General features: G+C 37.5%; 5 protein-coding genes and 2 pseudogenes across 5 annotated transcripts; 4 read left to right on the top strand and 3 right to left on the bottom strand.

Annotated features, from left to right (window-relative positions):
- Window positions 1-2,524: 2,524 nt before the first annotated feature.
- On the bottom strand, window positions 2,525-3,131 carry LOC110745668 (ethylene-responsive transcription factor ERF109-like; annotated as a pseudogene).
- LOC148292406 (auxin-induced protein 15A-like) lies at window positions 3,130-3,623 on the bottom strand (annotated as a pseudogene).
- Window positions 3,624-4,270: 647 nt separating this feature from the next.
- On the top strand, window positions 4,271-4,972 carry LOC110745669 (auxin-induced protein 15A-like). Its single transcript, XM_021945787.2, has one exon. The coding sequence runs from the start codon at window positions 4,428-4,430 to the stop codon at window positions 4,737-4,739; it is 312 nt and encodes a 103-aa protein (XP_021801479.1). The 5' UTR covers window positions 4,271-4,427; the 3' UTR covers window positions 4,740-4,972.
- Window positions 4,973-6,429: 1,457 nt separating this feature from the next.
- Window positions 6,430-7,064, top strand: LOC110745672 (histone H2B.11). The gene has a single exon (XM_021945791.2). It carries the CDS (start codon window positions 6,480-6,482, stop codon window positions 6,882-6,884), a length of 405 nt encoding a protein of 134 aa, XP_021801483.1. The 5' UTR covers window positions 6,430-6,479; the 3' UTR covers window positions 6,885-7,064.
- Window positions 7,065-8,168: 1,104 nt separating this feature from the next.
- On the top strand, window positions 8,169-9,870 carry LOC110745670 (indole-3-acetic acid-induced protein ARG7-like). Its single transcript, XM_021945788.2, has one exon. The coding sequence runs from the start codon at window positions 9,059-9,061 to the stop codon at window positions 9,560-9,562; it is 504 nt and encodes a 167-aa protein (XP_021801480.1). The 5' UTR covers window positions 8,169-9,058; the 3' UTR covers window positions 9,563-9,870.
- Window positions 9,871-10,447: 577 nt separating this feature from the next.
- LOC148292405 (auxin-induced protein 15A-like) lies at window positions 10,448-12,763 on the bottom strand. The gene is made up of 2 exons (XM_088246162.1): window positions 12,700-12,763; window positions 10,448-11,034 (listed from the first exon to the last, which is right to left on the bottom strand). Exons 1-2 carry the CDS (start codon window positions 12,761-12,763, stop codon window positions 10,826-10,828), a joined length of 273 nt encoding a protein of 90 aa, XP_088102288.1. The 3' UTR covers window positions 10,448-10,825.
- Window positions 12,764-13,014: 251 nt separating this feature from the next.
- On the top strand, window positions 13,015-13,933 carry LOC110771028 (auxin-induced protein 15A-like). The gene has a single exon (XM_021975264.2). It carries the CDS (start codon window positions 13,466-13,468, stop codon window positions 13,769-13,771), a length of 306 nt encoding a protein of 101 aa, XP_021830956.1. The 5' UTR covers window positions 13,015-13,465; the 3' UTR covers window positions 13,772-13,933.
- The last annotated feature ends 506 nt before the right edge of the window (window positions 13,934-14,439 follow it).

The raw sequence follows: 14,439 nt of genomic DNA, 5'->3' as shown, positions 1-14,439 counted from the left end.
TTGGTTTGTGGGATTATTGATGTCTGTGATGGTTGGTTTTATTAGGCTTTCATGTCTGTCAAGGTTTTTGAGTCAGGTACATGGCATGTAATTGACCATTTGATATGTAATGTGATGGTTGAAACATGTTTTGGTGTTGTGCTTCTATTGATATGGCATTGAACAAAAAATGCTTATATTGATATGCTATTTTGATGTAACCATTTCATATGGCATTGAACAAAAAATGCTTATGAGTAACTTGTTTTTGTAACCTATTTTTGGTATCCCATGAACAAGATATGCCTATGAGTAATTTGTTTTTGTATCCAGAGGACTTTTTGGTATCCAATAAACAACATATGGTTGTAACCTGGTTTTGGTATGATGCTTATCAATATGTCACCATTTCTAACCTCTAAACAAGTTTCCATTCATATCACTGATCAAATAAAACTTTAAACTCTAAACAAATATTACAATGAACTAATGGTTACTCATAAAACTCAAAACAGATTACATTGTTTTCCCACCAAAATACATTATATTACACCAACTGAACTACTGCTACATTACATTAGCATTTGTTCTCAAATTACAGCCCACTGAACTACTGCTTCTCAATCACATTACACCCACCAAATTACAAAACATATTACCCTCAATTCCTCCAAATTCATCCTAATTCATCACCATGGCAAACACCACCACTCAGGAAAGCAACATAGCAGCCCACAATATTTTTGATTTTGCTCGAATCTTTGCATTTTCCTTCTCCACCCTATCAATCTTCCTCAGCAAACCAGGTATCAAAGACTTTGAACGCTCACACATTTCTGCATCAAACCACTGAAAAAACCTACATCCTTTTTCACCACTTCCCTGTATCAACCAAGAACAATAACTGAAAATTTGATCCATTTGATCAATGACTGAATATTTCATCAATTTCATCAATGACTGAATATTTCATCAATAAGAACTCTATCAATTTGTGATGCCCAAAACAATGACTGAAAATTTGATCTTAAACATTCTTACCTTTGACTTTGGGCAGACTAGAAATCTCCACCCTAGGTTTGAACAGGTCCACGAAGCCTGCATCCATGCTAACTTCCCACAATCATACCATTGGGCATGCCTTGCTTCTCCTGTTTCCATCTATTCTTCAATTCAGTGTGTATTCACAGAGAGAACAACCAGCTAAACCTCCAAAATCGTGCGACCCACTTCCCCCTTTTCTCCCAAATCGTGCGACCCCCTTGCCCCTTTCCCAAATCCGAACTCCACTCAGAGATTCATAAACCCTAATCTTCTACTCCAAAATCTCCCAATTTCAAACTCCACCTCAGAGTTTTATCAACCCGTGATTTCTTCTCCAAATTCTCCCAAAATTCGAACCCCACCATAGATTTTGATAAGCCCTAGCCTCCTTCTCCAAATTCTCCCTTCTCACCCAAATACCCTATTTCCTCTCTTCTTTCCTCTCATCTGAAAGTGAAAAACCCTTATTCGAAGAGGTTATAGATTAAAACAAAGTGGGGCCCAAAGCTTGTAACGGAACGTCAAAAATACTGATGGAACGGGTAACTTGAGACCCTTTTTTAAACGTTGGGGGGGTATTTTGAGACGTTTGCAAACACAAGTGGTAATCTGAGACAAGTTGAAAAGCACAGGGGGCATGTACATAATTAAGCCAATTCAAATTATAAACATTAAAAATATTATTAGATGCAAGAAATGATGAACTATTTGAAAACATTAATTAATCAAACATCCAAACAATATGAAAGGGGCAGAGGGCGAAAAGTGTCCAACTCCACAAAGTCCACTTCAACTTTTCATCTTTAAACAACTTATTATTTTATGTGTGAAGAAATGTCTTACTTTGATTATAAGAGAAGCGTATATGTCATATGTATTGATTAGATATCAAGTCCTATGTTGTTTAATTAATTTGTAGTTGATATGTTTAATTAATTAAGGACCCAAGTAATTTCCCTAAAATGAAAGACATAAAATATATGTTTATGAATTTAAAAAAGCATATAAACAATGACATTAGATGTCAAATTATTGCATTTTGACTTTTGAGGGAAAAAAAGAAGAGAATAAGTTAACTGGGCCGTGCTGGAAGTGGGCTCAAGCCAAGCCCGGGCCGGTCCATTGGATCTCATTTTTTGATCCCGACCAGGCCCAAGTTTTCGTGCCGTGACGATCACAGCCCATTAATATTTGTGCTTGTGCCGTGCCGTGTCGTGCCTCATTTTAATGGGCTGGGTCGTGCCTTGCAGGGCCGGGCGGTCCTGTTTGATACCTATTTGGTATGGGCTTGAACCGAGTGGTGATGGTGATAGGGCATTATGTTTTGTTCGTTTTTTTAGTTGTAATCAGTGTAACAATTCTCTATACGATTGCCGAATCGGCTTTAGTCTTTGTTTAGGTTTTAAGTTGTTTTAGTCACGTACAAAGCTACAATTTTGTCTAGAAAAAAAATAAAATAATATGCAATTTTATGTAATTAATGCCTGAAAATATATTGGGCTCAAGCACAATGAGCATTTCCAGAATCCGATGAATGATCAGTGGCAACATCCATCATCCTCATCCACTGTTGGATTTCGTCTTCTCCAATCATTTCCTAGAATTCCTTTTCCTTTTCCCTTTCCTTCCCAATGTCCATCATTTCAATTTCCTGAAAAAATTCGTTGTTTGTCTCTTGCTCTGTAACTATGTACTAAGGTTGTGCGGGCTATGCTGGATTGGTTTCCTGGGTCAACAATGTGGTGTCGAGAAATGGAAAATTGAGCTTTGCTTTGGGTCCGCTTGATTGAGTTCTAGTCGTAAGCCCGGGCAGCCTCCTCAGCCGTCATGAATGTGCCGAGCCAGAACCGAGTCGCCCCTCTCAAGTCTCGAATCTCCACAGCCCATTTACCCCAAGGCCTCTGCCTTACTCCCCTGTAGTTCTTCTTCACCTTCTTCTTAGGCCCCTTTTTGTTGTTGTTTGCCTTTTCCTCCTGTGCTGGTGGCGGGATAAAGTTTCACCCGAGACAGCCCTTGATTTTGCACACGTTGCAGGTGTCCAAATTGGACGGTGTCAATAGGGCGTCGTTGTAGCTCTCAAGCAGTTTGATGTTCCAGCAAGTGAATTGTCAATGGTTGTTCCCATCACATCCTTTGTGATATCATTCTTTGAATGATCCACCCAAGACCCTCCTCCAATTCAGACAGACTTCGCATCTCATCAAGGATGCAAAAATTTATCCTTGGCCCTGGTACAGATGCAGCCAATGGTGTCAAAATTGTGAATGTTAGCCTCTGTTCATGTACCAAAGCGAGAGGTGAGATCGAGGAAGGAATCTTCGCTGCACATAATTGTGATAGCACCCATTGGATGATCGTATCCAAATTCTTATTCACCTCGACTTAATAGATCTTGGAATGACAGCGGAATTACAAACCGCTTCTTCTGGCTCTCCCCAACATACACTGCAAAATAGCCTTTGGGAACATCCCAGGCCTTTGGTGCTTGGTTTTTCTTAGAATGTACAATACCAGGCAACCGGAAACCCATGGTTTAAAAATTTCTCAACAAGAAAACCAACAATGGAGATTTCAATTGACTTGTGAAACTAGAAAAACTTGTCTTGCTTTACTCCTGAATCTGATCACAAATGTGTATATATAGATAAAGGTGTGTGATGAAAGCCATCTGTTATCTCAAATGATTGGTGATAAAGAACCAAGATGGACCCAATAGCTCATGGAAAATCACATGGACTTGTCTATATAAATCCTGAGGCCAAGATAAGCCTATAAAAATTAGAGACATACTGAAGACAGGCATTTTCTTCTGCAGGTGACCCAGTACTAATTTGTGGATGAAGTACAACTTCATACTTCATTGTTATCAGTTTTCCAAACCACTTGCTACCTTTCCTACATCACTTCTTGAAATTATGTGTCCAAATTGAGAAAACGATGTGCGGGAAAGTTCACATGGCTCCGTCATCAAATTCATCACCATGTCCAAATTGGAACTTCCTTTCTGTTCAATCCCATCATGCCTAACAGTTGCTAACCACTTAAATTGAAGAGAGACAATGAAAAGCGAAACAGTTTATTTGCTTCCACACATAGTTTGCCGAAATGTTTGATGATATATATTTAGAAGACAGCACCATGTGATCCCCCACAAACCCTTGTTCCCTTTTATACCCCAACAAGATTGTATTTGTCTTTACAATATATATTTCCTTCCACAGAGCTCCTCCATGACCTTTCCACTATATATACCATATCACTGGGTTTAGGGCCACCAACTCAAGTCTACTACAAATTATCAAGTACTAAACTTTCCTTGTTTTCCATCTTCTTTGAGATCTTCTTCAAGATTTTACAAACTTGATCAATTACAAGTCTTTCCCCTCGAGATTTACATTACAACAATGGGTTTCCGTCTGCCAGCAGTAATTCCTGCGAAGAAGCTTCTTCGGCGGTCTTTTTCAAATACAAACAGAGGAGCTTCATGCAGTCTAGCAGATGTCCCAAAAGGTTATTTTGCAGTTTATGTTGGGGAAAGTGAAAAGCAGCGATTCGTGGTTCCTATATCATTCCTCAACAAGCCTGCATTTCAAGACTTGCCAAGTGAGGCTGAAGAAGAATTCGGATTCGATCATCCAATGCGTGGTCTAACAATTCCCTGCAGACAAGATGCCTTCCTCGATCTTATTTCTCACTTGAATGCAAATGCTTTGTGAGATTGGATGATGGAGAGCAATTACATGAACTGTGTGATTGTTACATTTTTGTACAATATTGCCTCCCTCTCTGGATTTTGTAAATAGAGCTAATATTGTAGCCACTTGTAATTAGAAAGTCATAGCTCTTTTACCCTATAGAAACATCTTTTATTATCTCTTGCTGATCTTTTTTCATTTATCCATTACATTACATGTACATTTATCCACAAAGGTTTCTTTTTCTGTTTCTTGGTGTTGTCATCTGTTCATGAGCGCATCAAAAAGTTTCTTGCTCGATCTGATTTAACCACAAAGGTTCTCAGTCAGTGCACCATGCATGTACATTTATCCATTAAATTTTAATTACTAAGGAATTTATATATTAAGTTTTTCTCTTTCCTCTTCTCATCAAGAAGTATCTTGTCTCCAACAAAAACAATAGGCCAAAAGTCGACTTTTGGTCTCTGTAGTTTGCCTCTTTCTCACTTTTGGTCCATGTAGTTTCAATTTGGTCAATTGTGCTCTTGTAGTTTCAATTTGGTCAATTGTGCCATTGTAGTTTCATAATGATAGTAATTTAAGGACAAATCACGAATTCCATCAATTTCTTTCACGGAGTTGGGTGTATTTCCATTCATTTCTGAAATTTATCTCACCCTTATATGATTTCTGATAATAATTTATCAAAGATAAATCATAAATGATTAGACATATAAGTACAATGGAAAGTTTTGGAGTATGATACAAAAGCACACTACTAAAAAAAGGCCAAAAGACATTCAGTGCTATCAGTCCCTTTTGCATTCTTTTGGGACTGAAATAGGCACTGGCTTATAACAATATCTTTTACATGGGTACTCTATTGATAATATGGCACGGTAATGAAAATCAGTGCCGTATTTTACATTAGGTCCCACATATTTCTAATATCCATCATGCGTACATGTATATCATTTTGATGAAAATACATCCGTCCCCAAATCCCTTTTGTTGGCATGGAAGATTCATCAGTCCCTAAAAAGCATAAACCTTATTTTTTTTTTAATATCTGATTGTCCCATATCTCCTTTGTTGTTTAAATATGTTTAAACATCCTTTTTATTTTTTTCCCTTTCAGTTTGCAATTCATTGGTTTTTCATTTTCTCAAAACCTGCTACTAAATGTATTTAATACAAAAAAAACCCTATAATACCTATCCTCAGGGCTTAGGGCATGCTTAATAATGTTGTGGACCGCATCACCTAAGTTATATTCAATCGCTTTAATGCCTTACTTAATTACAAGCCTACAATATAAGGCTCAACAATTACAACATTTGGTGTAAACTCTTATGAGTATTTACATCATTCCATTTTTTTTCCATGTGGGACTATAGCATCTGAATTTTTAGCGTCCTCAGCCCTTGCTCTATATTTTCCGCACCCGTTTAACTTCTTCCGCTAGATGCCCTTCATCAAAATGAACCGTGCTTTGTGCTCAGATAAAAATACATAATAAAACAGAAGACTCATCATAATTTATATATTATTAGGTTGTGACTTGTGAGCTAACGTGGCATTAAGATTATAAACAAAATATTGGAAATATAACGTCTGCTCATCATAATTTATCCCGAAAATCCAATTGGTCCACGTCATCAATCCGCAACTCACAAACTCAACCAATCAAATCCCACCGCCTCCGCCTATATAAACAGAACCCCAAAACTCATTCTCACGATCACAACCTTCGTTCCAAAAGCCAGCCGAAATTTGATAATGGCACCCAAGGCAGAGAAGAGGCCAGCGGAGAAGGGTCCTGCAGAGAAGAAGCCTAGAGCCGAGAAGAAGCTCCCGAAAGAGGCCGCTAGTGGCACTGAGAAGAAGAAGAAGAGGTCGAAGAAGAGCGTTGAGACCTACAAGATCTACCTCTTCAAGGTGCTGAAGCAGGTTCACCCTGACATTGGGATCTCGGGCAAGGCCATGGGGATCATGAACAGCTTCATCAGCGATATCTTTGAGAAGCTGGCTCAGGAGTCTTCGAGGCTCTCAAGGTACAACAAGAAGCCGACCATCACTTCGCGGGAGATTCAGACCGCCGTGAGATTGGTGCTGCCTGGTGAGCTCGCGAAGCACGCCGTCTCTGAGGGCACCAAGGCGGTGACCAAATTTACCAGCTCTTAAGGGCAATTTGGGGATTTATTATTTTTGTCATTGGGAATTGAATTAGGGTTTTTAGTTGTAAAGACTAAATTTGGGGTTAGGTTTAGGGTATTTTTTTGGGAATTAAATTGGAACATTTGCTAGATGATTTCTGGATTGAAGATCTCGAAATGTTAATTAGATTGTTCTTGTTTTAGATCATATATATTGTGCTTAATGATGTGTTTGGAATTGGAACTCGGGAAATGCTTGACAAGTAATTTTAAGTTGGATCCAACGTTCCCTGATTAGCAACGTCTGCCATGTCTGGAATGCTGTATAAACTCCCTTACATGAGGAACATTTGAGGGTGTGCTGCTCAAATCTAAATCCGCAAAACAAAATTATAAATAAAAACCAAATTAAATTATCCGTCAAAGAGCAGCTTCACATTGAATTTGTTTAGTTTGCTTCTCAAGAAAGGAAACAACTGCTTATCACCAAGCCACTCACAGAGTGAGCTACAAGCCTACGCTACAAGGCTTAGCCTCCATGTCCCATGATACCCAATCACTTTAATGCCCTGCTTAGTTACAAGCCAACGCTACAAGGCTCAGCGATTATAATATTTGGTGTAAGCCCTTGGGACTCTAGCATCTAAATTGTAAGCGTCAGTGGTTGCTCTATATTTTCCCCACCTGTTTAACTGCTTCTGCTACATGCCCTTCATCAAGATGGATCATGCTTTGTGCTCAGATAAAAATAGAGATATTTAGTCAAATACCCATTCTTAGCACTAAAACTATAAATAAACCCTACACTATTTAATTTCTATAAACAAACCCAAAAAAAACCCAAAAAATGACATTTGGCATTATTGAATTGAATTTTGATTATTAAATTACTTTGATGCCCTATTGAGTATTTTGGGCTTTTTTATATGTTTTGGGATTGGGTTTGTTTTGAGAAATTAATGGCAGTTTTGTAATTTAAAAGAAGTTAAAAGTCTTTTTGTTATGTTGTAAATGGGCTTTGGGTGTGTTTCTAAAGTCCATTTCATATAGGGTATTTTTATAATTTAGGCTCCTATATTGGGTATAATAGTGAATCTCCCATAAAAATACAAGGTAAAACAGAAAAGACTCATCATAAATTATATATTAGTTTGTGAGCTAACATGACATTGGATTTTAAATAACATATTAGATATTTCTAATATAGTAATGTCTCAGCTAGATGGTTCGTAGACCTTGTCAATGGGTTGTGAAAGCGTAACTCAAGAAACGTGTTCAGTTTTCAATTATCTACTCTGAAAATTTCTAGCTGCAAGAAAATAAGGGGTGATTTCATATATGGTGAAGAGACTATGATTATGTAATGAAAAGGTTCTCTAATCTCCATTTGCATCCGTCAGGGGAGAGTAAATTTTAAACTACCCATGGAAAAGAAAAAAATGAACAAAGATGGAAATAGTTTCGTGTACAGAACTGTCATGTAATTCGTTATGTACTCCCACTCACTATGCACTCAAGTGAGAAATCGGATCAGTGAATGAACGCATCTTGTTTGCAGGAATGACGAACCGCTGCCTCTGGCTCTCTCCAACAAAAACTACAAAATAATACCTTTTGGGTGTTGGAGCTTGTTGATTTGTATATTTGAAAAGGACCGCGGAAGAAGCTGCTTCATGAGGGATCACATGGTATTGTTGAAGGCTTATGTGTGGGGAAATATATAGTTGAAGGCTTATGTGTGGGGAAGACTATTATTTGGATAGGGTATAGAAGGAAGACTGACTCATGAGGGATCACATGGTATTGTCTTGTATCTTCCACCTCAATTTAGCTGAAATATGTGGACCAGAGGGCTGCCTTGTTGGTGGATTAGTAGCAGCTAATTACTTGTTAGGCATGACCATTCAATCACCACCAAGGTCTTGATGATGAATTGGAAGACAAGACCATGTGAAATTTCAAATGCTTGTTTCTCTTGTTCATCACCATTCAATTTCTCCAAACCACTCATTCCAACTTCAACAGATTTTCTAGCAAACCCCTTTTGTAAATAATTTGTATCATAGTTTTTTTAATTACTTCTGCGGGTCTTCGGCTCTCGGGGCAGTTTTTAAGAGAGGTATGACATTGTGTTTCTTTGTTTGGGTCATTGACTTGTCAATTTTGCTTCATTACTTGTAAGACAAGGCCATGTGATTTTCCATGAGCAAATGTCTCTCACTTGGGTCCATCCCAGAGCTTCATCACCAATCATTTTGGGTAACAGTTAGCTTTTGGGTTCACATTTTATCTATATATAATCAGATTCAGAAGCAAAGCAACACATCTCTTGTATTTACCAAACATATCCTATCAAAGCTCTCTCTGTTTCTCAGTTCATTTGAAACTCTTCCTTCTTGGTGTTCATATTCAGAAATTTTGAGAACTATGGGTTTCCGGTTGCCTGGTATTGTTCATGCTAAGAAAAACCAAGTAACCTCAACTTCAAAGGCCTTGGGTGTTCCTAAAGGCTACTTTGCAGTTTATGTTGGGGAGAACAAGAAGAAGCGGTTTGTGATTCCGGTATCTTATTTGAACCAACCTTCATTCCAAGATTTGTTAAGTCAAGCTGAAGAAGAATTTGGATATGATCATCCAATGGGTGCTATCACAATCCCCTGCAGTGAAGATGCCTTCCTTCATCTCACCTCTCGCTTCGGAGTGTGAGCAGAAGCAACTAACTTACATTCATAGGCACATTTTTGACACCATGTGCTGCAGCTGCGCCAGAGGCACTTACTTGTTTACCCAATTTTTAAACCAAGCATCTTTCAGCATATGTTGAGTCATGAAGAAAAATTCAAACTGCTTGTGAGCTGAGGATATCATGGCCAGCCCTGCAGATATAACCCCGCTGACACCATCTGCCAAGATTTTAATTCGAATTTGAACTACATCAGGGATTGTTCATTGCAATCCAATGTACTTATTTGTTCTGGAAACATAATTGAGAATGAGATACTTCTTTCTTCACCTGTTCAATTCTTGTTTAATATTCTTGCATCACACGGATGTACGTAATTCCCCGTGACATCAATGTGTGCATGTTCTGTTGTTCCAATTTCACAAAGATACCAACAAAACAATTGAAAACTAAAGAATACCCAAGAATAATATACACATTGTTGAAATCACAAAATTGTATTATTATATTCATCTAAAGAAAGAATGGCTATTAATGAAACAGTACATGAATTTACACTCACAAAGGAAAGTAAGAAAAAGTTCTGTGAACAATGCCAAAGTTGCTTGATTTACAAAATTGTAACCACTAATAGATGTTAAGTCAGAAGATCAAAAAAAAAAAGGGATGAATGTAACACCACACATAGGATTGTCAAATCCAAAGTCCCTCTTCAGCCTCAGTTAACAACAGCAAGGATATCCTTTTATATAATTGTGGAGTGAAAGCTATATAGCAACAAATTTTCTAACAGAACAAGTCCTATGCAGAAGACGGAAATGAAATTTGGTATTTCATTTGTGACTTTCGTGAAAATCTGCTGCTTATGGTGATTCTTACTTGCATTATTTGGCTACCAGAATCTAATAAGAAAGTAGTATTCTCAATTTATCTATCAAGAAAACCTAATTACATGGGGTTGAAAATAGAAAATCCTGATATGTATCTATCAAATTCATAGGTTCTGTGAACATATGACTGCTGGGGCTTGCCTTTTGATCCTCACCTGTCAGGCAGTTTGATCTTCCAGCCAGTGAATTGTCAAAGGTTTTTGTCCATGACACCCTTTGATGTGATATCATTCTTTGAATGATCAATCCAAGACCCTCCTTCAGTTCAGCCAGACTTTCCATCTCCTCAAGGATGCAAACATTTATCCTTGTAGACAAGTAAGTGACCCTGGTACTGATGCAGCCACTCACTGGTGTCAAAATTGTGTCCATAGACATTGGAATGTTAGCCACTGTTCATGTACCAAGACGAGAAATGAGATCAAGGAACGAATCTTTGCTGCATGGAATTGTGATAGCACCCATTGCATGATCATATCCAAATTCCTCTTCAGCTCGACTTAACAAATCTTGGAACAAAGGTTGGTTCAAGTATGATAGCGGAATCACAAACCGCTTATTCTGGCTGTCCCCAACATACACTGCAAAATAGCCTTTAGGAACGTGTTGCGTAGATACAACTGCACCAAAATGGATTCAGTTGCATCCTCAACTTGTGATACTCGCAAGTGCACGAGCCGTTCGGTAGTATAGCGTATGTAAGTGCGAGGTCGATCCCACGAGGATTGGTGATTGAATGATTCAATTCATTTTCCCTACACAAAACAAAAATGAAAAAGAAAGGAAATAAATACAACAAGAAAAAAGGAAATAACTCAAGCAAATAAGTTCCCAAGTTCAATTTAGATTAATGGATTGATTCTAGCTAAAGTATGATTAAGCCATGGTGTGTGGTCATAACCTTGTGTTCCTAATTCCCTAATTTGATCATTTGTTGTCTAACCTAAAATTAAGCATTAGGAACCCATTAAGCATAGAAGAACATTTTAAACAACCAAGCATGTATCTAATCCCTGTTGTCGAATGTCCATACATACTCTTCCTATTCATAGTTCAATTCGAATTAAAGCATGGTGTATACTCTTAATTCAAACCAAGATAGCTAACATGCAAGCCTAAATGGTGATCAATCATTCAAACTAGCATATTAACTTATAAGCATAATGAATATGAACAAAAACCATAATTGAAACTTGGAAACTAATTAAACTTGAATACTTAAGAAAGAATGTACATTACAAGAAAAATAAATTACAACTAAGAAAACATTAAAGAAAGCTAGAATTGAGAACTAGAAAGCAAAACTAAGAGAATTTGAGGGAGAGAAGGGAAGGGAGCTCTAGAGAAGTGTTTGAGAGCTCCCCCCCTTGGGGTGTGTTTACAAGCTTAGAGAACTTCCCTATTTATAGGCCTAGGGGAAGTGAAAATCTGAATTCAATATGGCTAATGCATACAACACTTGTTTTATAAAATCTGAAATGGTTGATGCACTTGTATTAGAAAATCTAAATTGGGTGATGCACTTGTATTAGAAAATCTTGAATTGGTTGATGCACTTCACCAATAGATCCCACCAGCAGCCCTAGATCATCTTCATGTCACCATGACCAAGCTTCCAACCAGAAATGATAGCTCATACCTAGCTCACCATGACCAAGCATCCAACCAGCACATGCTGAGGTCAGCATGACCAGCAACTTCAAGGGCTTACAACTTGGGCTTCTCTTAATCAAATTAGGACTTTAAGCACTCGAAATTGAAGTTCAGAATGTCTTCTTTCCAGCCATATGTTGTTTGGGCCAATCCAAGGTCGGAGGAAGAAGTTAAGGCCGAAACAAATTGCTAACTCATTTTCCGCGCTGATAAGATCCATCCTGAGCATGGTTCTGTGTTTGCTAGGTAACGGACTCCAGATTTATCCAATGGGGCTGAATTTTGGATATGTTATAGTACACACCAATTGGAACAACTTTCATGAAGAATGTGGCCTCATTCGAGCTATGTAGGTTGTTGAAACAAAGCTTGCAATATGACCTACGGAACTGGACTGGCAGGGGGCTGTAGCCAAAATGAGTTTGTCTTTAAGCTCTTCATCCATTCATCCAAATTAGGCCTTAACATGCTTCAATTGCATGAATTATGCTCTCTTGCTCTATTTGCCTACAAAACACACAAAGGGAGGCAAATAACTTAGAAATCTAAGAAACTAAGCAAAAGAAGTAAGTAAATAGGGCATGTATATGTATAAAATTATGAGCTTAACAGAACGTCCGAAGCCTTTGAAGGTGCTTGATTTTTCTTAAAATGTACAATACCAGGGAACTGGAAACCCATGGTTTAAAATTTCTCAACAAGAAAACCAACAATGAAGATTTCAGTTGACTTGTGAAACAGAGAAAGCTTTACTTGGGAGTTAGGAACTAGTAAACTCGTGTTGATTTACTCCTGAACCTGATCATATATATATATATATATATATATATATATATATATATATATATATGTAGATAAAGGTGTATGCTGAAAGCCATCTGTTATCTAAAATGATTGGTGATGAGGCAATTTCGACTGAATGAATGGTCTTTGAGCCAATTGAGTGGGTCTTGGCAAGAGAAGAGACACTAGCGTTGTAAAGTTCACATGGCTCTGTCATCCATTTCATAACCAAGACCTTGGCACTGATTGAGACTTCCTATCTGTTGAATCACATCTTGCCTAATTTGCTCCACATAGTTTGCCTAAATGCTTGATGATATGTGGCAGACAGAACCATGTGATCCCTCATAAACCCTTGTTCCCTTCTATACCCCATCCAGATTGCATTTGCCTTCACTGTAGATTTCCTTCAACAGAGGCTATCCGCCATGATCTTTCCACTATATAAACCATATGATTGGGTTTGTGGCCACCAAATTACATCTACTACAAATTATCAAGTACTATATAGTTTTCCTTGTTTTCCATCTTCTTGTGATCTTCTTCAAGATTTTACAAACTTAATGAAGTACTAGTCTTTCTGCTCTGAGATTTACAGCAATGGGTTTCCGTCTGCCTGCTGTAATTCCTGCGAAGAAGCTTCTTTGGCGATCTTTTTCAAATACAAACAGAGGAGCTTCAACTAATCTAGCGGATGTCCCAAAAGGGTATTTTGCAGTTTATGTTGGGGAGAGTAAAAAACAGCGATCCATCGTTCCTATATCATTCCTCAACCAGCCTGCATTTCAAGAGTTGCTAAGTGAGGCTGAAGAAGAATTCGGATTCGATCATCCAACAGGTGGTCTAACAATTCCCTGCAGACAAGATGCCTTCCTTGATCTCATTTCTCACTTGAATTCATTGTGAGGGGTGATGGAGTGCAATTACATGAACAATGTAATCTGTTACAATTTTGTAAAAGGGACAATTTCTACATTTTGTACATTTTTTTTAGGCTCGGGGAGGGAGAAATATTGTACTTTTAATTCGACTCATAGATTCTTTACAGTATGATGCTCTTGTGACCAACCAGCCATCTTTTTTCTTCTTCTTTTATTTGAACATCACCAACCAGCCGTCTTTCTCTCAAGTATATACTCAGGGGTCGTTTGTTACACAGGATTGGGTTGGACTGGCTTGGACTAAATTTAGTCCCATGTTTGTTTCATCTAACCCTAGTCTTAAATGGAATTGCTAATATCGGGCCCACCAAAAACACCTCCTTAGAAGGGGACTAATAAACCCATGTTGAAGGGAAAGATTAACTAGTCCAATGCTCACTAATGTATGACATTCATATATTATATTGTAAAATAATAACATATATTATTATTATTATTATTATTATAATATACCCATATATTACAATATTATATACACATATAGTATAATACACATGTATATGTATATAATATATGTAATATATGTATAATATATGTATATATGTGTATATACATATATAAATGTATATATATGCACACTATTAAAATATAAATATATAAACCTATCATAAATTAAGTAGACAATGAACATAA

The sequence above is a fragment of the Prunus avium genome, chromosome 8, assembly GCF_965620075.1.
Source record: "Prunus avium chromosome 8, drPruAviu1.hap1.1, whole genome shotgun sequence".
NCBI classification, from domain to species: domain Eukaryota; kingdom Viridiplantae; phylum Streptophyta; class Magnoliopsida; order Rosales; family Rosaceae; genus Prunus; species Prunus avium.
The sequence above is the reverse complement of the archived record's forward strand: the minus strand, read 5'-3'. Positions and strand labels throughout refer to the sequence as shown.

Coding starts and splice junctions, on each gene's coding strand:
- LOC110745670 (XM_021945788.2), top strand. CDS start 9,059: ATGAGCAAATGTCTCTCACTTGGGTCCATCCCAGAGCTTCATCACCAA.
- LOC110745669 (XM_021945787.2), top strand. CDS start 4,428: ATGGGTTTCCGTCTGCCAGCAGTAATTCCTGCGAAGAAGCTTCTTCGG.
- LOC148292405 (XM_088246162.1), bottom strand. CDS start 12,763: ATGGGTTTCCAGTTCCCTGGTATTGTACATTTTAAGAAAAATCAAGCA. Junction 11,035..12,699: donor AGCACCTTCAAAGGCTTCGG/ACGTTCTGTTAA, acceptor TATCTACGCAAC/ACGTTCCTAAAGGCTATTTT.
- LOC110745672 (XM_021945791.2), top strand. CDS start 6,480: ATGGCACCCAAGGCAGAGAAGAGGCCAGCGGAGAAGGGTCCTGCAGAG.
- LOC110771028 (XM_021975264.2), top strand. CDS start 13,466: ATGGGTTTCCGTCTGCCTGCTGTAATTCCTGCGAAGAAGCTTCTTTGG.